Source organism: Sminthopsis crassicaudata, chromosome 3, assembly GCF_048593235.1.
Source record: "Sminthopsis crassicaudata isolate SCR6 chromosome 3, ASM4859323v1, whole genome shotgun sequence".
NCBI classification, from domain to species: Eukaryota; Metazoa; Chordata; class Mammalia; order Dasyuromorphia; family Dasyuridae; genus Sminthopsis; species Sminthopsis crassicaudata.
In genome coordinates this window covers 433,234,110-433,259,830 of record NC_133619.1, presented here as the reverse complement: position 1 = coordinate 433,259,830, position 25,721 = coordinate 433,234,110, and the positions used below count along the sequence as shown (strand labels likewise).

The window sequence follows — 25,721 nt, the reverse complement described above, 5'->3', positions numbered from 1 at the left end:
ATTATGCTTACTTTGGGTTTAATTTAAGTGTTTTAAAATATATTGTCATGTTTATATTGAAATGCATGTACCATTAATTGTGAATGTTTATCATATATGATCATTTTTCATATTAAGAATTCAGAATTTCATGTTTTTCTATTCTTGTAAATCAAGCACATTCTAGGGCTAGATTTTTGGCTAGATTGGGATGTATATTATACTGTATCTTGGGAGAAAATAGAATGAGAAATTGCTTTTCTTTTATGTAGACCAGTTGGTATTAGTGTGAGCTATGAGTGAAAAAAGTTTGTTAATTTGACCAGTTCCATTCCAGCAACTCTTAAGCATATTGATTTGTCACTCCAGAGGTCAAATTCATTTAGCCCATTTGATATGCATAAATTCATTTTATTGCAGCAAATTATTTCTGTGATTTGACTTGCACATTAAATGATTCCTTTTCCTAAACTTAGTGTCCTAATTTCTTGAATAATAATCTTCTCTTTCTGCTGTTTTGCTAATGTGAAATTTCTTCTCAGATTTTACTTTTCTAACTGTGTACCCTTTTTCTTGACAGATTTGGGAAGTAAGGTCTGTTCTTAGGGAAAACAAAGTCCAAACGCTCAAAAAAATTTTCCCAGAATTCATGTCTACTGCAATTTTACCTCTTGATGAATAGACTACTTGACCTGGGGACCATAAGAGAAAGATATAGCCACAGGAAATTCTACAAGGAGAAGAGTTGTTCAAAGAAAGTTTACTTTTAAATGTTTTTAAAGGAGAGCATACCCAGTGTTGCTTAAACTACCTGCTGTTTATTCTCTCCTTCTATTCACTAATAGGCATTTTCTGGTTTTTTATAATGCTGTCTATAATTAGCTTAATTGTTAATGAGGAAAAAAAAGTTGATTTATTTTCATTAACTAAGTGATTAAAAAAATACATCCATGTTTACATGGTCTATGTGTTTCTTTCTGCTTTCCACAATTTCATTCAAATATATTTAAAGTAACATTTTAAAACCCCTAAACATTTTCCTAGAACTTTTTCTCATGGTAGTTCTGATAATAATTGAAAAATAGGTTCAATTTTCTCTGTACCAAATTTTCCATTACATTGCTTTATGAATAGGTTTGGTGATGCAGATGGATTGAAAGGGTTTAAAAACATTTCAGATCAAATTAAAATTATGTTCAATAAATATAATTAAATATATCAGGTATGTTTTTCCTTTCTCCATGTTTTCTTTGAGAGAGATACCATGCTAACAACCTGCATGTTGAAGGAGAAATCAATATTTACCTTTAAGCTCCATGTTTCAATTCCCGAGAATATAGTCTCAATAAAGAAGTTTGAGTTTTATGTTCAGCTGATTTTCTTTGGTTATGGGATGTCATTCAGATTCTAGGTTCAACTGACAAATGGATAATGCTAAGACCTTAATATTAATCTAGCTTTTAAGAGTAGTTTTCTCTTTTGGAATCACATAGTTTGAAAAGGGCATGTCTAATGCATCACTCCATGGTGCCCATTTGCTTTAAGCTTATTTAAGTGATATCTATTGGTATTAGCACTGTCATTCTAAGTGAGGCTAGCCACCCGGGAGTGAATATCTCTTCTAAAAGGAAAAGGAGCCTCAGCTGATGACAAATTTTTAGTACCATTGGAGTCATACTAGCATTTCCTAATACCTCTACTCTCAAGAATATAATTTCAACTAATTCTTATTTCATTTGTATCCTTGACAATTTAGAGAATGAAAATCATTTGCAATTTGTAAAACTTCTATTTAATATTTTGACTTTGTTACTAAACTGTATCTATGGAAAACATCATCCATTTAGAAATAACTGATATTTTTGCGGACTTCCAGAGCAACTGTATATTATCCCTCATGTTTTGTGACTGATTTTCCTTGTGATCCAGAGCCTATACATAATTTTTGTTGCATAGCAACACAATGATATATAATATTTTTTAAGAATAAGAAACTATATCTTTAATGCTCACCACTAATAATGATTCCTCAGGAAAGGAAATGCCAAACTGCTGTGGTACACAGTGTAACACCATTATCATCATCATCATCATCATTATTGTTATTATTATTACTATTACTATTACTACATTAATGATAGTGGTGCCTTCTGGTTTTTTTGGATGATTTAGAATGATTTATTAAAATATTTATTCCTCTTGATTTTTCCTTTGATTGTGATAAATTTATATTTTCTTATCCAGGTAGCATAAGCATCTAAAGCTTTATAAGCATATAAATTTATTTTCTTATCCAGGTATGGATAAGAGTGTTGGTAACTACCAATTTCCTTGCTTGGTAACTGGGTGAACCTGGGCAAGTCACTAACTCTCAATTTTTTATATCTTTAAAATGGGTATAATAACAGGACCTAACTCTCAAAACTGTTGTGAAGATCAAATGAAATAATTTTATGATAATGTGCTTTTTAAACCTTAAAGCCCTATATAAATGCTAGTCATCATGTTCTTCTTCAGGAAGCTCTGTAGAGACTCATGTTTATTAAACTTGGGATATTTTATGCTATTATTAAACATGGGATATTTTATCCCATGGTAGTTATTTATGGACTAGACTCAGGTGTGCTAGTCAGACACCAGCTCATTTTGGCTCAACAGAGTGATTGTTCAATTTTCGGTGTGAGCATTCTCACCTTTGAAATCCAAAAAGGCTACAAATCCTGTTTTGGTTTATTGACTTATTGTTTGACTATACATAAAAAAAGTGATGGAGAAAGTGTTAATTAGGCAAATTAAACTGAAATGTGTGTGTCATAGGCATATTTTCTCCCTCAGAGAGCCAATTGTAAAACATTTTCCAGTATATCCTTGTGATTGACTGAAACAAATCCACACATTTCTGGGCAAAATTACTTAGAAGAGTTATAACTTCATACTGATTGTTATTTGTGTCCTAGCAAATCTGAAGTAAAGTCAGCATGGTGATAGCAAACATCGCTGCAGCATCTCAGCAGAAATACAGCCTTAAGTAATCAATGAGAAGGGAAATGATACTGTTTGGATACTTGAGTGGGTGATGCTGCCAACTCTGGTTGGGGAATTTATCACATTTTAAATTGTACATTTTTTTCTCCCTTGTCCTTTCATGCTTCACATTTATTCTATTATTTCTAATCTATGGAATGCACATCAGAAATTAGACCCTTAACTTTCGCTTTACTCTCACTTTGTTTTTAGAGTGTCCACATTTTAGAGAGGAATGCTTCTACTGGTAATGAGCCATCTGCAAGCAGGCAGTTGCTAGAAACTGAACCTGTCTCACTATCTAAGGTCAGTGAGGGACTATGGTCATTTCTGTAGCATGCTTGTTTGGGAAGGGTTCAAAATGTGTGGAATTTTTATACTCATCTAAACTAAGCAAGCTATGAAGCCCAAGGCAAGAGCAACCTTCCATCTCCTCCTACTTACAGTGTAGGAAAGTTATGATACCCTAACAGGATATTGTTGAGTTTTTTGGGGGGTGGGGGAGGATTTTCACAGTTATGATAAAAGCTCTAAATTTTGTTTTGTCAAAAGAAAAAAAAATGGTGGTGGACACATGCCATTTTCCATCACAGAGATTGGATGGGCAAATAACATTACCATGAAAATGAAAAGAATCATTTTTCTTTTGTGGGCCTCAGTTTTCTCATCTGTAAAAATGTGGAAACTGTACTAGATATCCTAATAAAGATCTCTTCCAACTCTGGATCTGATTTGAATATATTATTTATATCTGGAAGGGTAAAATGTTGGACAAGTACTCTTGTGGGCTGGTCTTGCAGTTTATTGGTAGCATAAGGGTCTATGGAGAAGCACAAATTTTCATCTTCTCAATCAGTTTCTTAACTCATGGGGAGCTGCCAAGAGAAATACTTGTATATTAACTAATATACTTTTTGGAATTCAGAACTTCTGTTGCTTACCATATCTCTAAGCCAGTAATTCTCAAATTGTGATCTGAGAATCCCTAAGATATCCCTGAAATCAGAGTCCGGAAAATCAAAACTATTAAAATACTCTTCCTCCCTTTTCCAAATAAATTTATGTATAAGTCTGGATTTTCTTCATATTCTTCAACTGAAGCAACATATTTCAATAGAATGAGGATAGAAAAACAGATATGAGAATCCAGCTGTTTTCTTCTAAGGCATTAAAGAGATCTGCAAAAATATAAAATAATGCCATTCTTCTCAAAAAATACATTTTTTGTTTTGGAAAAGATTATAAATAAGTAAATATTCTAAAATTCATCAGTTTTAATTTCTGTTATGATAAAGATATATCACTATTACCCACATAAACAAAAACTTTGCTGTCTTCAATAATGTTTTTAGGATTGTGAAAGGATTCTGAGACCAAAAGGTTTGAGAACTGCAACACAAAGTCATTTTCCTATGCATAATAATAATATGGTCTGTTGCTTCTGGGTGAATTTTTATTTTTTTAAAATAAGATTCCTGGATAGCTCAGGGTAGGTTATAAAGAAAAAGATAATTATTGCAACAAAACTGGAAAAAAATTCATAAAGATGGAAAGACAAATATAGAGAAATTATTTCTAAACTGCCAAAGTCTTTCCTTACTGCCAGTTTATTGATATATTAATTAAAATATTATATAATTATAATGAATATTATATACATAATTACAACAGTCCTTACTCTTTTCTTTTTCTAATTCCTTTTGGCTCCCATATCAAAATATTTTTTCTTTATCACCTAGATCATGCATATGTGTATAGTTCTCTCTTTCATATCATGGTAGTTGGGGTACTAGATCTTTGAGATTTGGAAAACTACACAAATTTTTTTGGCCTTCCTTTCATATCAGAAAAAGTCTGAATTATTATACTATTAAAATGTTAAGTATGTTGATATTACATAATAATATCAATATATTCTGTGCATTTCTGAGTTTCTAAACTTTTTTGTGTCATCTGCTTACCTTTACATGTCACCTGTGGCTTCCACCAAACTTTCCATTTAATTTCTTATGCAAACCTGCAATATATTGTAACCATAATAGAGAAAGTCATCATTTGGAAGGGATAACTATATTTGTATATATATGTGTGTGTGTGTATGTATATATATGGGAAGGATTGTCAGTAATTATATGAATTTTTCTTTCTCACGGGCACTTTTAATAAGTGCATGAATAAATAATGTGTATATATACATATATAACTATATAATTTATGTATTGCCATTTTTTTATTAAGTATATTTTTAGGTATAAAACACATTACATTTTTGCTCATGTATCTCAAATAAGATGTTGGAAGATATGGTTACATTCCTCTTAAATTTATTTTTTTGGAATCACGATGGCTTACTTTCAAAACTTGTAGAAACTACTATAGTATTTTGACACAAGGGCAGTTTTATTCTAAAGTTCTTATAAGTCCCAGACTTTGTTCTGTTCCTTACAGAACTTCTTTAAATTCTAGATTAGAGCTCTAAAGACCTTTAAGTTCCATGTTGCATTTTTTTGCAACAAGTGGCCATTATCGTTAGACCTCTTGGACAAATTTTTTTATTCAAGAAGCAAAATATGGGGAATTTGTGGTTTATTCTGAAAATAATTATAAATTAAAATAACCCTTTGCCTGAAAGAGTTTCTAATGCAGAAAGCCAGCCTAAGTGAAATTTAGAGACCCAAATTTGAAATTAGAATGCTGTGGACTGACTGTTAGTTCTTAAATCTTGTGCTAGTACCATTCCAGTGTTAATGCTTTCCTCTCTTTTAATAAAAACTATATTTGTGACAGTATCAGCCATTTCAAATTAAGACCAAATTTTTCCTTTCTTATTCTTTGCCTCTATCAGTTTGACAACTGGTTTAATTCTTAAGACTATATTTGGATTGTTTGCTATTTCTCTTTTTGTTCTTCAGAAATACTGTATTACTGTGAATAGTATTATGGCTGAAAACTACTTGAATAAAGCTGATTTAGCCTTAAGAAAAATGTTATGGTGCTTCTACATTTTCAGGAAAAAATATTCTTTTCCCTTGCTGCTAACCTTGTAAAGAAGAAACAAGTGTAATAGAAATCAGTAGCTATAACTCTATAGAGACATAGTGATATTATTCTCCAAATTTAATTAGCTGAAATGTAAAAAGCATTTCTATTTATTTTTATTTCCATTTTGCACAAGATAGAAAAAACATTCTTTTTCACACAAGGGGCAGTTGAGAGGTGACCCACCAGGCTTATAAAATGTTGCTTAAAAGAAAAGTGTTCTTTTCCCCCAAAGAGATATACTACACATATATCTTTGGAAGTAAAGAGCTCAGAAAATTCAGTTAATGTTCCTTGAGAATTTACTAGATTGTCTCTGAAGATGTACAAGTGGAGACATGGTCCATAGAAATGGATTATGCCAGAGTTCAAAAAAAAAAAAAAAGATCATGAGTATTCTCAAAAAGATGTCCCAGAATAGGGAATACTGAGTGTTTTTAGTAGATAATAAAGCCCAGAACAGAATTTTCCAGGGTCTTTATAAAAACCTATCTCTTCCTCTGCCAATTTTTTCTAATCTTGCTTGTGATCTGTAAGCATTTTAAATTCCATATTTCCATTTCCCCCCACGTTTTCTGCTTTCTTTCTAATCTTGCCTACATTTGTTTTATTTGTGCAAAACCTTTTTAATTTTATGTAATCAAAATTATCTTCACACTGTTCTTTATCTCTTATTTATTTATAAGTTGTTCAATTATCCATAAGTCTGATAGATTATGTATTCCATGTTCAGATTTTCTTATAATATCTCTCTTTATATCGGGGTCATGTATCCATTTTGAATTTATCTTAAAAAATGATGTGAAATATTAGTCTATGCCCAATTTCTTCCATAGTGCTTTCCAGTTTTCCCAATAATTTTTACCAAATAATAAACTCATTCTCAGAACTTGTCTTTACATTCATCAAATACAAAGTTACTATATTCATTTGCAGTTGTAAATTGTGTCTGCTCTGTTCTACCGATATACCTTTCTATTTCTTAGTAGCAGATAGTTTTGATAATTATTGCCTTATAATATAGTTTAACCTAATATTACTACACTTCTTTCCTTTACATTTTTTTCAATAGTTCCTTTAGGCAATTTGGGAAGTGTTCAAAATGTGTGGAATTAGCCCATGTAATAATGATCATAGACATTTTCTATCACTGGGGCACTTTTTGCTTTTCAAAGTACTTTTGCCAATATATTGTTAGTAATTGTCACATGTTCCTACTATTCTGATGATTTATATGTCCAATATATTATGTTCTTATAATGCAATTTCAATAGGAACTGAAAATTTCTGGTACATAGCATCCCTGGAGTGTTTGATGCTTTAGTAGAGAAAATATAGAGAACCAAGAGTACTAGACTGAATTATATCTAAAACTAGCCTCCAATAGTGGGTTGCTTAGTAGCACTTTAGGAGTAGCATAGTGGATATAGAACAAGTCTTACAAACAAGAAATCCTGATTTCTAATCCTACCTCTAACACTAACTAGTTACTCTGGACAAGTCATCTAATTCCTCAATACCCAAGACAACAGCAGTTACAAATAATCTAATCTGCATCCGTGAAAGGATTTTCTGTGTTACCTTTTCCCCTATACCAATAAATAGCTCTTTCCCTTATTCATTCTATCTCTATAGCAATTTAAAATTTACAAAGTATTTGAAAACAAACCCTATTTACTATAAATGGTAAACTCCAGTGACTCCCTATTGCTTCCATGATCAGATATAAAATCTTCTTGTTGACTTTTAAGAGTCATCATAACCTGGACAGTTCCCAACACTCTCATTACACCATATTCATCTCCTGGCCATGTGGTTTCCTTACTTGCAAGGACTATAGTCTGCAGGAGATCAGAGACACACCATTTCTTCTTGCTTTCTACCTGTCTTCTGACCTGGTCTGCTTTCTGGTGTAGGAGAGAAAAGTATTCCATCAGATTCCCCACTAACCCCTACCTAATACTGAGGAGACCCCACCCTAAAACTAACCTGCACTCACTTAGCAGTGATTAACAAATTCCCATTAGATTATATGTCCTATTCCAATGATACTGATTCCTTGACTATCCTATAAATCTGTTCCCCATTCTCTATGTTCTTTCTTTTATTTCCATCCATCAACCCAAGTCTCCGATTCCTTAGAGCTACCCACTCCTTTCATTGTATTATCTAGAAAACGTGCCTCATGAAAAATTGCTTTCATTTTAAATCTTTATGTACGCCTTTCATATTCTTTTCCTTACTGAGACCTGTCTTGTTCCTGATGATGAAGCCTTCATGGACTCTTTTCCAGCACTGGTTGCATTTTCAGCCATCTTTTCTGATTCATTAATTGATGTGGATGAATTGTAATACTTTTCATTCCTCTATTGCCACTTTCTGAGTCTCTCTATGGTTCTATTAATCTCTCCTCCTTTAAGGTTCATTCTGTCCATTTTTACCCTCCAATCAAAATTCCTGTCCTGCTAAATTCACAGATCCTTTTGGTAGACAACAGTCTCTAGGATAATGTCCTTTCCTGATGACTCTAGTCTTTTTCATGGTAATGTTTGCTCTCTTACCAGAATGCTTCCGCATATATATTGATATCTTCTCAAACACTTTACTGTCTCAATTCTATAACTTGCTTATTTCCCTTGATTTACTCTTCCACTCCACCTCAGCCACACACAAAGATAATCATCTCCTTATCTTCTGTTACACACAAATCTCCGTTTCCTCCAGTCCCTTAATCCTTTAGTTTTTTGCACTGACTACACTCTTGCTTTCCCCATCCTGACTTCTTTGTGAACCAGTCTAATTCTTTTGAATATCCTATTGCCTGTATCTCCTTTCTTGGATTACTCCCATCATACTGCCCTTATATCTTCACACATGCTGCGAAATCCTGGAGAAAATCATAAAACCATTCCAACTGTACCTACTACAAATTTATTATGTTGTCTCAATGAGACCTTTATGGAGCAAAGTAATCCTTTTATACTTTCTTAATTTATTATACTACTCATCACAGTAGCTTTTCCAAACCTTTTCATCCTTTCTCAAATCTTCTAGTTTCTGCTCCTCCACCTTCTTAGCTGAGAACCTTATATCATACTTTGTTGGGGGGGGGGGGGGGAGAATGAGGTTTTCCTCTTTCCTCTTTTGACTGATTCTTCTGCATCTCTTTTAATGGATCTTCATGTAGATCATGCCAGCTTAACCTTTTCTTTTTTTCCTCTTCTGTTCACTTGGTGATCTCATCACGATCTCATCAATTATCATCATTTTGTTGATGATTCTCAGATTTACTTATCCAGGCCTAAATTCTCTCTTGACTCCAATCTTTGCCTATTAGACATCTTGAATTAGATGTCCTTTAGATACCTGAAATGAAAAACTGAACTAAACCATCCTCTCTTACTAATGTCCTTATTACTGTTGAGGTTACCGTCATGCTCCCAGTTATCCAGGATTGACACCTAGTTTCATCCATTACTTCTCTCTCTTTCCTACCCCACCACTTTCTATAACCAAAATGTTTCCAAGTCTTGTCACTTCTCCCACATCTTCCTTTTGATTACACAACTCCATCCCCTCTGCAGGCCCTTTTCACCTCAAATCTATACTATTACTCAATTCTGTTTTCACTCCAGTCTGTCCTTCACCCAGTTGCCAAAATGTTAGTGCAGGTCTGACCATGTCAACCACTCCCCTTATTTAATAAAGTCTACTGGTTTTCTATTACCTCCAGGATCAAATATAAGATACTCTCGTTGATATTTAATTTATTTTATGATATTTGATATTTAAAGCCCTTTATAACCCACTATCCTCTATTTTCAAGTCTTTATATATCTTATACCACCTATACCCTCCCACACACACATCCCTAATATACTCTACAGTCTAATAACTGTTGCCTGATTCTTGTCTCACTGATATTCCTTGGACAAGAAACTTCATCTCCCCAACCTAGATTTATTTAACTATAGCTACTACCCCAGCAAGTTTTCTCCCTCCTTATCTTTACCTATTGACTTCCATGGCCTTTGGGACTAAAATTCTGTCTTCCACAAGAACTCTTTCCTGGTCTTCTTCTCTGTTGGTCATCTTTCATTTATCCTCTAGATATCTTATTGTACAAGATGTTGTCTCTCCCTTTGTGTCTTTGCCTTTATATCCCAAGGACTTAGTCCATAGTGTGAGGTGCCTAATGAAGACCTACCTTCTACAAAGCCAGAGATTTGCAAAAATATGTAAAAAAGAAGTATTCTTTTTGCTAATTTCTTGTTTTAGAAAACATTTTATAAAAATATATTTTTGTAAAATATTATGAAATAAATATATATGTCATAAAAATATATTAAGATATTTTTATTTATTTGTCTCTCCTAGCTTCATGCGTCTAATGGCTTACAACCTTGCTCCAGGATATACATGTTCTGAGATACATAAACACACACACACACACACACACACACACACACACACAAATATATGTATGTATAGCATTCTTCTCAGTAGTTTGTACTCTTCAAATTGTGTCATAAAGTAAGTCTAGTTTCATTGCAAATATTGACCACAATATAATTGTTTCTTTCTTGCTTTTCTATCAGGAGGCCGACAGCTGGGAAATAATAGAGGGCCTGAAAATAGGCCAGACTAATGTCCAGAAACCAGACAAACATGAAGGATTTATGCTGAAGAAAAGAAAATGGCCTTTAAAAGGCTGGCACAAGGTGAAATTCTCATTGTCTCTGTGTATAGAGTATCATTAATATCATTGTTGATAGCGTAATTATTTTATTCACTATGACAAAGTATTTCCTGTGTTCACATAGTACTGAGTGTCATTTGTGTGAAGATGCATAGTTTTCAAGACCTGTTTTTAACCTCCGGGGCTGTCATAATCACTGTGCATATTTAAACCTGAGAACTTTAGGGAATGGCCTTATACTTGGATGTCGTCTTTAAGAGCACCATTAATCAGTATGGACTTCTCCCTCTCCTATAGTTAGTGAACTATATATAGTTTGTGCTTATAGTTAATGCAAACAAAAATTTTTTTGTACTGGGGTTCTTAATCTTTTTTTGTGTCATGGATCCCTTTCACAGGCAAATGAAATATAAGGGATACCTTGTTTTAATGATGTTTTTAAATGCATAAAATAAAATGCATAAAATTATAAGGGGAATCAATTATATTGAAATAAAAATGTATTATTTTCCTCTTCTAAATTCACAGATCCCTCTAGATTTCAAGCAAATATGCTTTGGCTGTATATATACCAGCACCCCCTTTACCTCAATTCAATCTAAGTCTTTATTGATTGGATTAGGATAAGTTTTGAAAAGGTGTTTTTTTTTTTCCCCCACATCTTCATTAATTAATATGAAGACTAAAATCACATAGTAAGGTAAAGAAATATTCATGGAAATGTAATATTTAGGCTCTTTAAACTAGCAATTCTCAACATGGAGTCTGCAGGCCCTCTGAGATTTTTGCAGGAGATTGGCAAGATCAAAATTATTTCCATAATAATACTAAGCTTCTATTTGTCTGATAAAATATCCTTCTTTTTTTACCTATACATCTGTATGAGACCAGTTTTCTTCATATACTTAAACAATGTATCAACAGATTAAATGCAGAAGCATATCTGAGAATTTAGCTTTCTTTCTATTAAACCAGATTTGGAAGAGATTTGTGAAAATATGCAAAGTAATGCCATCCTCACTAATTTTTTTGTTCTAAAAATAATTATTTTTCACAAATATGTTAATTATATCTACAAATTTTTTTTCCTGAGGCAATTGGGGTTAAATGACTTGCCCAGACTCACACAGTTAGGAAATGTTAAGTGTATGAGACCAGTCCTCCATCTCCAACATGCCCAGTATTGATGAATATAACTCATCTAAACAAAAGCCCTTTGTTTATAATAATTTTAAGAATATAAAAAGATCCTGAGACCAAAGTTTGTGAGCCATTATTTTAGATTATATGTACCTAAGTATAGAAGAGAGCTTTCCAGTGCTTATTATGGAAAAAAAAATTTCTAATTTTTGTGTAGTAAGCAATTAATCTTAAATATTCCTATCATTGTTTGCACTTTGATTCATGGTATGGGGTAAAGGAAAAATAATTTTCTTTTGTATACCCTTAGATTGATTTCTATAATGGAGTCCAACATGGAATAGGCTTTTAAGGAATTCCTAAACCAAGTTTTTGTGTTTTGTTTTGTTTTTTTTTAACCCACATTTGTCACTTTTACAAAGTATTTATTTTGTTATTTTGAATTGAAAGGCTTACAGATGAGTGACATCTATTACTACTTGTAGTTCATAGGCTCACAGGAATATAGATTTAGAACTAGAAGGTAACTTAAAGGATATTGAGTCCAATGCCCTAATTTGACAGATTAACTGAAGCTTAGACAAGAGTGACTTTTCTAAGTGATGAATAAGTATAAGAGCTGGAACCTGAACCCAGATCCTCTGGTGCTAAATTAAACTACATATTGAGGAGATTTTGATTTATGTGTTCTTTCCCTATCTACACGCCGCTTTCCCTGGATTCTCATTGCTACCTGTGGCCCAATATCTTCTTCTTTCTTTTCTTTTCTTTCTTTTTTTTTTTTTTTTAATAAGATCATAGAGCCATTGGTCATACTCTGTTAGGAGCCTGCTTTTCTTTCGATCCATCTCAATCATTCCATAAGTCTTCTAGTATAAGTCTTGCTGTCTATTTCTGTGACCTTGCTATCCTCTTCTATTCCCAGATGGAAATAATATAAGAGAATAGGGGGCATAGGAACAAAATTACATATGAGTCACTAAATTTAATATTTTTTTTTACAAAGTCTATGATTTCATCGAACTGGCTTGGAGTCAACTGTGACTCCAGAATATGCTGTGGAAAATTTCTCCCCATAAATAGTAGAGATCCAGAATCAATTTTCTTATTTCTGTCTCTAATGTGCTCTAAATAAATCATATTTTTATTCTGACCTAACCCAAGTCCTGTGACATATGAACTATGAGCTACTCACTTAAATGCCTTTTAAACTAAATTTGGAATAACTTTTTCCGAGTATGAATCTTTTCTCTTCAGATTTGGCCTCAGAGGTCTACATTCTCCATATTTTGTAGCAAAGGGATATTATATTAGTCTTTCTTGAGTTATATGTTGAGGAACATTAGGATCAACCTGCCTTTCTATTGCTAAGGGCTACTAAGTCACATAGTAATTTTCCATTGGAGAGAACTTCTTACTACAAACAGGCTCCCTGGCATTGATAGCTTACAAGAGAAAGGCACTGGACCCATTGTTTTGCTACATACTATGAGTTATTTGTTTGGCTTAGAACTGTACGGGGATGGAAATAAACAGATTTCTTATTTTTTGTGGAGCTGTAATTGAAAGGACAACTGAGAACCAAGGGATCACTGAGTGGCAGGTATACATTTGGGATGAATCGCCCATGAATTCATTTTTATGTCTTTGCCAAATTATGTGTATTTTTATTAATATTATCTGGAATTAATATTACTATTTAATCAAAAAAAGAAAGAAAGAAAGAAAGAAACTAGGCTATAGAGAGCTGAAATATTTTCTTCTGGGTCGCTGTTTTTACATTTTAGTAGCTCCTTGGTCCATTGACAAATCCATCAACTTTGGTTTAAACATCCATTTCTTTTTCTAGTTCCCAATGGAATTCAGCTAACTCTGCCAGAGTAAGAAAAAATTCAAATGTAATAAGATTGTCACTTGCAGAATTTTCCTGGCACTTGACCATATTTCTCATACCTATCAGGAATTGTGACTAAACAAGAAATATCGTGAAGTTTTCTCTTTTGTCATTTCTCACTATCAAAAAACAACAACAACAACAAAAAAGATTAAAAAGGAAAGTCTTAAATACAATATGGACATTGAGATATCCTCACTAATGTGAGAAGCCATAATAAATGGTCTCTGTTGTCAGATTATGAAACTAGTAAGCAAGTGTGCTTACAATTGTTCGGCTGTCCTAATTGTTCGGCATGACAAACACATCCAAAGTCAGGGAATATGTTTTATTTTGGCTAAATTCATTGACTATGAAAATTCTGAATATCAAGAAAATTTAAACTCACATTTGTAAATATTTATTATAATTCAGGTTGTTCACAGATACTAATAGTGAATTATTTGGTTCTTGCAGAGGTTTTTTGTCCTGGATAATGGAATGTTGAAATATTCAAAAGCACCACTTGATGTAAGTAAATTCTAACATATTCTTCAAAGGTTGTTTTAGAGTTCTTTTTGATGTGACTACATATCATTGCATTATAATTCTTAGCCTAGTTACTAGATTTATCTCATTTGTTCACTTGTGGTGTAATTTTAGATTTAATAAAGCAACCAAACTACCTGGATTCTATAGGACCTGTGTTTTGTGTTTATGGTGAATCTAGTACAAAATTTCAGATTTTTGACTGAAAAAATCAGAATTCAGTTTTGAGATATGCCATTGAAATTTTCAAATTGACCCTTAAAGTAATATACTAAAAATGGAGTATTCCTAATGTTATCATGGGTAAGATTAAATTATCTTATTTACTTAATAATAGTGTGGTATGTGTATAACATCTTAAGAATTTTCAGGTCACATCTGTACAACTGCTATAAAATTTGGAGCTAGATAGGGGAGATAAAATTCCCCTTTCAAATACTGAAAAGTGATCTCTATAAAGGTTAAGTAACCTCCTTAAGATTGCTGGGCCTACCCATGGCTGAGCATAGGCATTTGAACCATAGCCTATGATGTTTTGTATAATTTTTATCATTTTAAATAATCCCTGTTCTCAAGACTCTCATGATCAAATAGGCAACAAACCAAACTATAAAAGATTTCATCAAAATTTTTAAAAGCAAGGTTTATACCAAAAAGAAGTGAATCTTTGTAGCACAATTTCTTATTGGGTAGACAATCTTATTTTTATTCTCAAAGCCAGAGTCATTAATTATTACAGAAATATGAGTGGAAGGAGAATTGGAGGTAAGAAGAGGATATGGGAAAAAGGATTTGGATATTATCATTTTCATCAATGTTTATTTCTTATTCTCCAATATCCCCATCTAAATTTTGCATCTTCCTTAGCTGAGGACTCTAAAATAGTAGTTGCTTAATGTTTTTAAATAAATGGAGTAATAGAATAAGAGAAAAAGAAGAGAAATAAGCAAAAAGCATTATGAAAATATTATATATTATTAAAAAGAGGATAGGGAAACCATCTTGAATTCTTCAGATAGAGATTTCGGTTTTCTTTCCCTTGAGCAGAAATAGCGTTCTCATTTTCTTTAAAAAATGTAAAAAGCCACCAAACTCCTTTAAAAAAATTTTTTTTATATTGAAACATATCTAAATACATTATTTTTCCAATCTATTTACACAGTCTTTTTGTTTTTAGATTCAAAAAGGCAAGGTCCATGGTAGCATTGATGTTGGTTTATCAGTTATGTCAATTAAAAAGAAAGCCCGGAGGATAGACCTTGACACTGAAGAGCACATCTATCATCTAAAGGTAACCAGTCTTTAAGCAGAATTTTCTTCTATTTCTTCTGGGAAATCTCATGTCTTCATCAGGGTTAAGTGAGATAATAGATTAATGAATTCTTTCTCTTCTTAACTGTGTTTTAGGTGAAATCCCAGGACTGGTTTGATGGTTGGGTCTCTAAACTCCGCCACCACCGATTATACCGTCAGAATGAAATTGTAAGGTCACCAAGGGATGCAAGCTTTCACATATTTCCTTCAACCTCCACTACAGAATCTTCACCAGCTGCTAATGCTGCAGTTATGGATGGAAAAGTAAGCCTTAATTTTAGGGAAACCAGTCTTAAATGTGCTTAAGAAATGACACAAAGTGTAATGATTGCCCATATACATATGTAGGGCTTTGTAGTTTACAGAGCCTCTCACAAAGAGCCTTGTGAGGTATCTAGTGCATATATTATCAATTCCACTTTACATAAAAGAAACCGAGACTCAAAGACTGTGATTTACTCAAGGTGACATAATTTGAGATTGTTGAAGACAAAATTTTAAGCCAATTCTCCTAACTCCCAGCATTCTTCCTATTTTTCTACATATTTACATAAAAATGAGACAGTTCATGAAGTGTAGAATAATGAAAATTCCCTTCCTAATCTAAAATCTAGCTCAGTCAAGGACAGCAGAAATTATACAAAATCAGCAAACCAGCAAAATCAGTCAAAATAATAGGATGAAATGAAAATGAAAATCAACATCTCCTTAATGTACAAAAAAAATGAGATAACTACAAATTTATGGTTTTACTAAATTCTAGGAAAGCCAGCTAAACCTGAAATAGTTGACCCAAAGAGCCTCATTTATGGATGTAGATTCCAAAGCATGACTTTTCCTTATTAGGCTTCAGTTACAATATTTAAATAGTCCACCATCAGCAACATTTTCTCCCATTCTGGTGTCTACTAGTACCTGGCACATAATGGATGCTTAATAAATGTTTATTGTCTGACTTACATGTTTCTGGGCATAGCTTAAGGAAGTCCTACAATAGTACCAACTACTTCTAAATGTCAAATAATCTCCATACAACCCTCAAGGCAGCTATCTGTGTTTTAGTTTTCATTGACTAACTGAATTATATTTCCTATAGAAGCTGTTCAAATTTGTTTCTTCAAATTTTTACCAATACTTTCTTCTTCCTCTCTCTGCTTCCTCTCAGCAGAGAATCTGACTTCCTACTTTTCTGAGAAAACAAATGCTATCTCTCATGAGCTTCATTTTCTTTTTTCTCTGAACTTCAAAACTTGTTATGCTCTCACCTATTATCTCTTCTTCTTTCCTCTGCAAGAACGATAGGGCTTGTTCTTGCCGAGAGCTACACTTTCTTGTACTCATCCCTTTCTGTCTCTCTTGGAAACTTGCTTTTTTGGCCATTATCCCCCTTACCCTATCTTCCTCTCTGCTTCCCTTTTACTTTTCATGTATATCTATATCTCTTCACCTTTGCTTCTCTTCTTTTTTGCTTTTCCACTTTGTTCTTTCCCTTTAACTCTTCCTCTTTCTCCCTTTCCCCTCCACCTTACCTCTGTCTCCCATCTCTCTCATTCTTTTCTCTTTTTCTTTTATAAATATTTTTCTCTCTTTCACCTTTCTAAATCTAATAAATCATTCCTAATTCAAGAATGTACTGGAGACAGTTAAAACTGCCTCTTGAAAACAAATTGTTAATTTTCAGAGTGAATATTTAAACCTCAGAAATCAGCAAATGTTACAAATCAAGACTTATTTTGTTGATTAGCCTTAAGAAAGTGATGGAGAAATTATTAATAATTCATTAATATTTTATATTTAAAATATATCATAGGTAAATTTTTTTTTCCAGAGAGCTGTTTGCTAAATATTACCCCAGCACTAGCATGTCCTGACCTTTCTAGCCTTAAAAAACCTTTGCTGTCTTTACTAATCAAACTTGTGGGGTCATCCACATTTGTTGCCTCATTCCTCACTTTTCACTTATTGCTTTTTAAAAGATATCTTTTTTTTATTTTTAAATATAATTTTATTTTATTATTTTCTAATTGTATTTCAAAATTTTAATTTTTTAACTTTTTTCTTTTTTTAATTTTGAGTTCCAAATATTCTCTCTCCGTTCCTTCTTCCACCTCTTAAAAAAAGACAAGCAATATGATATCGATTATGGCTGACTCATTTCTTAAGATTTTTCTATTTTAATTTCTAATCTGTCTTGCTGAAACATCATTCTCCAAATTTAGCAGCTAATTCCCATTAATTAGCTGTGTGACTTTGGGCAAAATTCCTTACCTCCTTTCAACCCCTTTCCATGATTATTGAAAGTTTTTAGATAACATGTAAACCATAAAGTATTATATCAATAATAGCTATCATCATCTTTATTATCATTATTAGAAAATCACAGAACCATCCATGCTATAGGTCAGATATTGCCATATTTGTGGCTTGGATAATTTTGCTTAATTTTTTATATCTCAATTAAATTCCCCAAAGTATCTCAAACTTTTTATAACTTCATTATTGCTATCAGTCAGGTTTTTTTTGCTATTCCCTTTCAAAGCATATGTGTCCTAGATCAAACTTAATATGAACTGTAGCTATGATGAAAAATATCCTATGAGAGGATGTTAAGAAGTGAGAATAATGAACTTAATTGAATGATATTCATCACAAGAAACGTGATCCTCTTTTTATTTAGACAAAAGATTGGAATAAACCTCCTGATTTAACCAAAATTCCTGAAAGATAAATCAATCACAGACAGATTTTTCTAAATATGAAAAATTAATACTTGTGCCATAGTGATTTTCTTTTTTTTTTCCACTTCTGTCTCGTTGTATTGGATGGCACTAAGAGTAGGGTACCTTCATTATTACTACTGTTTCTGGTCTGGTAATTCAAGAGAAAAATGATTTGAAACCATTCTCATTCCATTTTTTTAGCTTCAAATAGGAAAATTGTATGACTTTTCTAGGAGACCTATTATTCTAGTTTCCAATGAAATACCTCTATGCTTTAGCTTAGTGAAATATTTCCATTACATTTATCAGAATGTAATAAAAAAAAGGAAAAGAGCTATTTATCACCCTGCTTGCATCCTAAGTATCAAATTATGAGTCTCGGAAATGATAATTGGTTTGTGGCCCTCTGTGGATAATAAATAAGCCTGAGTTTGCTAAGCATGCACTTCATTGGGTTCATGATGATTTAAAAAAGGAGTGATCTGTTGTAATTGAATATTAGAGTCAAAGATGGATTTTAAATGGCTTCAGCTTTTTTGAAAACATGGCTCAGTCTTTTATTTCACAGTGTGCCTTAGCACCTATTTTTAAAAAGCTGTTTCTTGTAGATTATTTATACCATCCAATATCCTGATAATGGAAGATGTGTTGTATGTAGCTTATAGTGGTTTGGTCTCCTAAGACTACCCCTTAAAATATTTCTTCTGGTCTGCATAAATCATAAGCCATGCAGAGATTGCTTGTAAATAAAATACTTTCTCCCTCTCCCTTCCTTCTTCTCTCTGTTTCTGTCTCTGCCTGTCTCTTTCTCTCTCAGTCTCTGTCTCTCAGTCTCTCTCTCTTTCTCTCTCTCTCTGTGTGTCTCTGTATCTGTCAGTCTCTAACTCTTTCTGTCTCTCTACACACACACACATCTCTCATAGCTAAATGCTAAATGTTTCCTCATCTCTCTCTTAGCCTTTCTCTTTCTATCTCTCTGTCTCTTTCAATCTTTCCTCTCTGCTTCTGTTTGCCTGTTTCTGTTCTGTTTCTTTATCTTCATTGTCTTTTATTCTGTCTCTGTGTTCTAGCTCTTTTTCTTTTTATAGTTTTTTCTCTCTTCTTCCCCTTCCTTTTTTTTCCTCTCTCTCTCTTTTGCCCCCCCACTTTCGTGCTTCATCATCTCCAGATGATTTATCGATTATGACTAGAAACCTAGCAAATGTTGATGGTCACCAAGTTAGCTCAAGGTTTTGGAGACTTTAAACCTGAAAGAGGTCTTAAAAACCAGCTAGTCTGTTTTCCAGAGGAGCTCTACAATCCCAGATCACACAGAGTATTCAATGGGAGAGCTGGAATTTTAACATAGAACCATGGCCTGTAGTCTTATCACCGCAACTTGCAATATCTATGATTCAGTCAACCAGTTTGAAGAAATGGTGGGATCCCCAAACCACTTGCCGTTGCACCCTTAAAGACCTTGAATTTTTAGTTTGTGGGTACTGTGGTTCTGAATTTTTACCTTTGTAAATAACCACAATGGGGAGAATGTTTTGTATTTTAATGCCTTTTTCTATACTGTTACTTATGGATTCTGGTGTATATGCTCAATATATTGTGAGACTTCTGTAAAATGAAGTTCTCTCTTATTTTACTAATGTATAAGGAAGATTGAAGTTACCATTGTATATCATATCATTTAATCTAACTCTTCTTCAGCATCCTCTCTCATTTACTTATCAATACTAATGTTCCTAAATGTTGTCTGTTTCATGATCAGGTACAACAGAATAGCTTCCCATGGCAGCCTCCTATACCATGCAGTAATAGCCTTCCTGCAACATGCACCACTGGTCAGAGTAAAGTAGCAGCTTGGTTACAGGACTCTGAAGAAATGGACAGATGTGCAGAAGGTCAGTGGTCTCTGATGATAAATTATAGAAAAGCAATGAACTTTGGGGACTAGGGATTTCTTTTGTTTGTTTACTTTACAGATGAGGAAACTGAGATAGGTCAAATGACTTTTCCAAGTTCATATGGGCCACAAATGATAAAAATCAGGATCTGAATCCAAATTCAGTGCTCTTTCTACTACCTAATTCCTCTTTATTTTAACAAGCATTCATTGCTGATAAGGCATCAAAGGGGTTGCAGAAGGAACAATACTTGCTCTCAGAATATTTACCAGTTCTTTTTACTTAATAGATCTCATCTCCAAGTTGATCATTCCTCCTCTCTGAGAATAATATATTTGTTAACTCTGTCATTCCTTTACACCTTCTCAGTTTTTACCCTGTGACCTCCCTTCATTCAAGCCTTTCCATTTTTTGCCTATCTGGATGCACTTGAACCCAAAGATAGGTTGAACTTCATGATTAGCCTCATCAAATTTGTCTTTACCAACACTCCCGAGTTTCTCGTGTAATTTATCTTTCCCTCCTTTTCCATTACCAAACGAGGATGCCAAATGACATTCACCATCTGCTTTCTCAGCTTTGTATTTGGCATGTAGGATGTTGCTAGAGAAAGTCACAAAACTAATGCTATTTTACATGTTATAAAGCTGTACTCTAATTTCATCCAGGCCCTCAGTATATTATACCAGCAATCCTTTCCTTCATCTCTGGTTTCTTCTCCATCATATTCTAACTTTTATTTCAAACTTTCACCCATTCCAATATTGTCAAGCCCCTAATTCTACCTTATCCACACAGAGTAGATAATTTCACCTCTTCTTGGCTTGAGACAAATGAGGCAACTAAACATGAGCTCATTCATCTGTGTTATTGATGTTTAAATAGCTGTTTCTACATTTATTCTTTTAAATGTTAAAGAAGAATTTTATTCCCAAATTGTTCTTTATACTTTTGTACATGCCTTAACTGCAGTATCACTATCACATCCTTTATCTATAGCCAAATAACTTAAACTAAAGACTATTGACTAATGAATTGAGGAAAGTTTCTTGTGTCATTGTAAGGTTCTGACCTATGCTCCTAAACTAATATATTTATCAAAGGGGAGGAAAAGTATATTTATCTGACTTATGGCTGTCATGAAACAGAGAGAAATTGCTAATATGTTAGCATGAGATGATGAGTTGTAGGATCTGAAGATTGCTCTTAGTGATCACATCTTACCTAACCTTTGAAAAGCAGTTATGTCAAAGGAAGATAAAGTGAGTTTCTGGTCACTGAAATTGTTCAAGCAGAGATTAAAGATATTATAGAAGAAATTCATCCATTAGGCATGGAGTCATGGTTCCTTTGAACTCCACTTTGGGACGTCTTCAATTCTTCCTTTCATTGGCTCCTTCTGCAAGAAATTTTTGTTACCCATAATTTATTTGGCAAAAATGAAAAGCACTGTGAATCTTTGTCAGAGTAACCCATCTCTGAATTGATTTTGAATATGTCCACATTTCACATATTAATAATGCTATACATTTAAATAATGCTTTATGCTTTTCAGACCTTTTTCATATTTCTTATCTAATTTCCTCTTCCCAACAACACTATAACTTGGCTGGCAAGTATTTTTATAGATGAGGAATTGCAGTGCAGAAAAGTTACTTTCTCCAAAACAATTTGTGGCAAGGACTGGAACATTCATTTCTTTTGGGCTAAATCCTATGTACTTTTCTCTAGAACAGAAGTTCTAATATGAATCTCTCTTCACCCTCTCAAAGAACCTATTTATTGTTTTGGCAGTTGCAACCTACATTTCTGTATTGTCAGGATGGCACTACTTTGTGAATAAAGAATAATCACTAAATTGAGTACCAAATGTTTGTGGCATACTGCCCATATACCTAGTAGCACTGTGCTAGACATTTCAGTGATCAAATAATAATTAGCAATCTTATAAACTTGATGTTACAAGTAGTAGAGTCTTCATCTTACAGATAGGGTAACTGAGGCTCAGAAGTTAATTGATCAGAAGGTCACATAGGTAGTAAATTTTAGAGCCTAGTTTAAAACCCTGATCTTTCAGCTCCATTAAGTAGGGTCAGCTTCATGGTCCTGATATGTTTCTTTAAAAGATAAAATAGAATTAGGAGTAGAATGATGAATTTTAGTTTAGGCCAAAAGTTTAGTTTAGTTTAGGTTATGAGATTCTGATTTAATCCTTTACTTGACCAATGAGGAGACTTCATGAGGCTCAGAGAGGTTAAACGACTTACCTAATATCACTCAAATGTGGTTTCTGATAAAAAAAAAATGTTCTTATAAGTGGAATGCATCTTCTGCATCAAAAAAGTCCTGATGCAAATAGAACTCAAAATCTTTTCTCCTTTTGAATTCTCTCTCATTAAGTATCTAGGGCTTTCCCACAGATGCTACAAGCTAAACCAGACCCGATTTAGAAATCTAGATATAGATTTTTAAAATTTATATAATCCTATAAAGAGGTTTTTTGCTTCCTAGATTAATGTGAAAATAGATGCCTATGGTATTCAGTAGATAATTGAAATTAGTTTTTCAGTGTTTAAATAGTGTATGTGTGTATATCATTTAGGCAAACTTGCCAGTTTAAAAAAAAAATAGTCTGCATGTTAACAGTGTTTTCTACAGCCATGTTCTTTGGTTGACTGTTATTAATTTGCATGCAGAAAAGTAATTACTGTTAAACTTCAGTGGCCTAAAGGCATGTCCTAAATGTTTAATAATGGAGTAAGTCAGTGCTGATTTTTCTGTATTCTAGACTGTATTTAATTGTGTGAGCAAATTTTATGAGATTCTTTATATTCCATTTTGCTATGCTTATCAGTGTCCAAAGAGACATTTTTTTCCCTTACCTATTGTAATTTGATTTTTTTGTTCTTATTACAATAACACCTGGAAGTCATCTTTATATCTTCAATGTTAATTTCTATAATGGGATTTCCAACACTTTAGCAATTTCTTTATTCTATTCCTTCATTCTTATAGTTCATATTATTGTGAAAATACTGCAAATTAGAGAAAATAAGTTTATTTGAAGATAGGTTTCAGCTTTGCCTAGGCACTTAGTGTTTTCTTCCTGTAAGAGAAAAATCCTTAAAGGCAGACCTTATAATAGTCCTATAAACTCTTGGAAAATTTTTATCTGTTAGTTTTCCATACTTAGCACAATTCTGAACACAACCAATCTGTTGATGAATAGAAGAGTTTGACTTGTCATAAAATTAATGTTTAAAAGACTTTGAATGAAAAAAAAATGCATTGACTAAAAGACTGAGTTAATTGTTAAGCTACCTGTTTAAAAATGAGATTTGAAGAATCTTATCATTAAATTTAAAGATCAGTAAGGTTTATATTAGTTTGTTTATGTTTTACATCATAAACATATGATTTTTTTAAGGAAAATCATAGACATAAAGCTGAACCTTAGAGGTCAATGAGTCCAGTCTCCTCATTTTACCAGTTGAATAAAATAAATAAACTTATAGGATTTAAGTAAACTGCTCAAGCTTATAAAAGTAATAAGATGCAAAGCTGAAGTATGAACCTAAGTACTCTGAAACAAAAACCAATTCAGTAAAAGCATTGCACTAACTAATTTTCACTATTTTAAAACCTCTTAATTAACCATATTTCTCTTCATTAATAGTTTTCTTACACTTAGTGGAACCTCAATCATTTAAAATTAAATTAATTTTGAAAAGAGAAAAAGATAATTGATATAAAGCTTTCCCTGAGACTGCTCCTTTAAATGAGTTATCATTAATAATTACAGGATAATCCTGTATTGCTTTACATAGTGTGCATACATACATGCAGATGATATATATAGGTATATATGTATATATCTCTCTATATAATTTTAAATTTTTTTAAGTAAGAAGTTCCCAGTAACTTTTTGATCCTGAGCAAGTAGTTTCTATTTGTTATAGTTCCTCAACTGTTAAATGAAGATAACCATAGTACCTGCCTCATAAGGTTATCATGAGGATAAAATGAGATATTTGCAAAGTATTTATTACCATGCTGATACATAGTGGGTACTCATGCTTTTTTGACTGCTTTTTGGCAACATGGATCAAATTAGGCAGATCTGAATTCAAATTTAGTCCTGAATACTTACTACCTGTGTGACCCTGAGCTAGTCACTTTGCCAGTGGGGACATTCAGAGCATGTATCCCCTAGGACTGTTGTAAGAATCAAATGAGATAATATTTTCAAAACACTTAGCACAATGCTTGTCAAATAGGTGCTTAATAAATACTTATTTGCTCCCTTACTTCCTCCAAGACCAAAACTTGGCCAGAATAACATTGTCTTAACCTTTTGCATTCTAGTCCTTTTATGAAACTGCTTTTTATTTCATCCACATGCTTGTCCATTCTCATACTTTGTGAACCACAGTTGATAGGGCTGTTATTGAGGATCAAAGGTATGAAAAGTATTGTAGAGAGAGCCAGTAGCCACAACAGCAGCATCAATGATAATAGTAGAAGGTTTACTGGGGGATGAAGATAATGGATTACTCAGTTTGATTTGTTTTACCAAAATCATGAGTGTTTTTCTGCCATAAAGAATAATGTCTCATTTACACTAAAGTGCCACATGAACAACAAAAGCAATACATATTGAATGCTATGAAGTTTAAATAGTTAAGTCTGTTCCCTAAGAAGAAATAGGAGAAGACAGCTCCCTATACTTCTTTGCAGAAATGTGGAAGCATGGGTGTGGAACACTGCATATAATGAGATTTTTTTTAATATGTTGGTTATTTTTAAGGAAATGAGTTTTTTGCCTCTTTTAATTCTTTCTTATAAGGGATAACTCTCTCAGAGTGGCAGAGGGAAGGAGAAAGTGGAAAAACAAAAGAAATTAAAACTTATTTCTCATATATTCCAGGCTTGGTTTTAAGGGGGAATGATTTGCAGTGATATATATTTCTATTATTCTTGCAGCTTTGTTGGGCTTTCTGTTTCTGCTTCACTTGAATTTGCCTTCAGATGCTGCTGTTTAGCACTTCTGTTGGTGTGATTTCCTCCTCCAAATCATTTGTGTCCTCTCACCCCTCCAATGCTAATACATCTTAATTTCTGGTTTTTATTAGATCTTGCACACTGCCAATCAAACCTTGTGGAACTTAGCAAACTACTTCAGAATTTGGAAATACTGCAAAGAACTCAGTCAGCACCAAACTTCACTGATATGCAGGTAAATGCATCATAAATATTTCTTATACTACTTCAATGGTCTTTTCCTGAATAGGTAAATGAGTCTATGAAGATAATTATAAAATGAAGTAATTTGACATCTGAAATCTTTAAACCTCCCTAGATCTTAATATGATTTAATTAGACTATGAAACTAAATGTTGAAATAGTCTATTACTGGCTAAAATTATCTAGAAGAAAGTAATATCTTTGCTGTGTTATGTTAGCAGTGATTGATAGGGGAATATAATTTG

General features: G+C 32.9%; 1 protein-coding gene across 9 annotated transcripts in view; it reads left to right on the top strand.

The window, feature by feature from the left end:
- OSBPL6 (oxysterol binding protein like 6) overlaps positions 1-25,721 on the top strand; it is a 99,732-nt gene that overhangs the window by 15,766 nt on the left and 58,245 nt on the right. For 8 of the 9 annotated variants that reach the window (XM_074303009.1, XM_074303007.1, XM_074303006.1 and 5 more), the window contains exons 2-8: positions 3,217-3,309; positions 10,641-10,763; positions 14,232-14,285; positions 15,481-15,594; positions 15,711-15,881; positions 20,097-20,229; positions 25,365-25,468. In XM_074303009.1, the coding sequence (XP_074159110.1) occupies positions 3,217-3,309; positions 10,641-10,763; positions 14,232-14,285; positions 15,481-15,594; positions 15,711-15,881; positions 20,097-20,229; positions 25,365-25,468 (792 nt within the window). The remainder of the gene's footprint in view (positions 1-3,216; positions 3,310-10,640; positions 10,764-14,231; positions 14,286-15,480; positions 15,595-15,710; positions 15,882-20,096; positions 20,230-25,364; positions 25,469-25,721) is intronic. The other variant, XM_074303004.1, reaches the window with a different exon arrangement.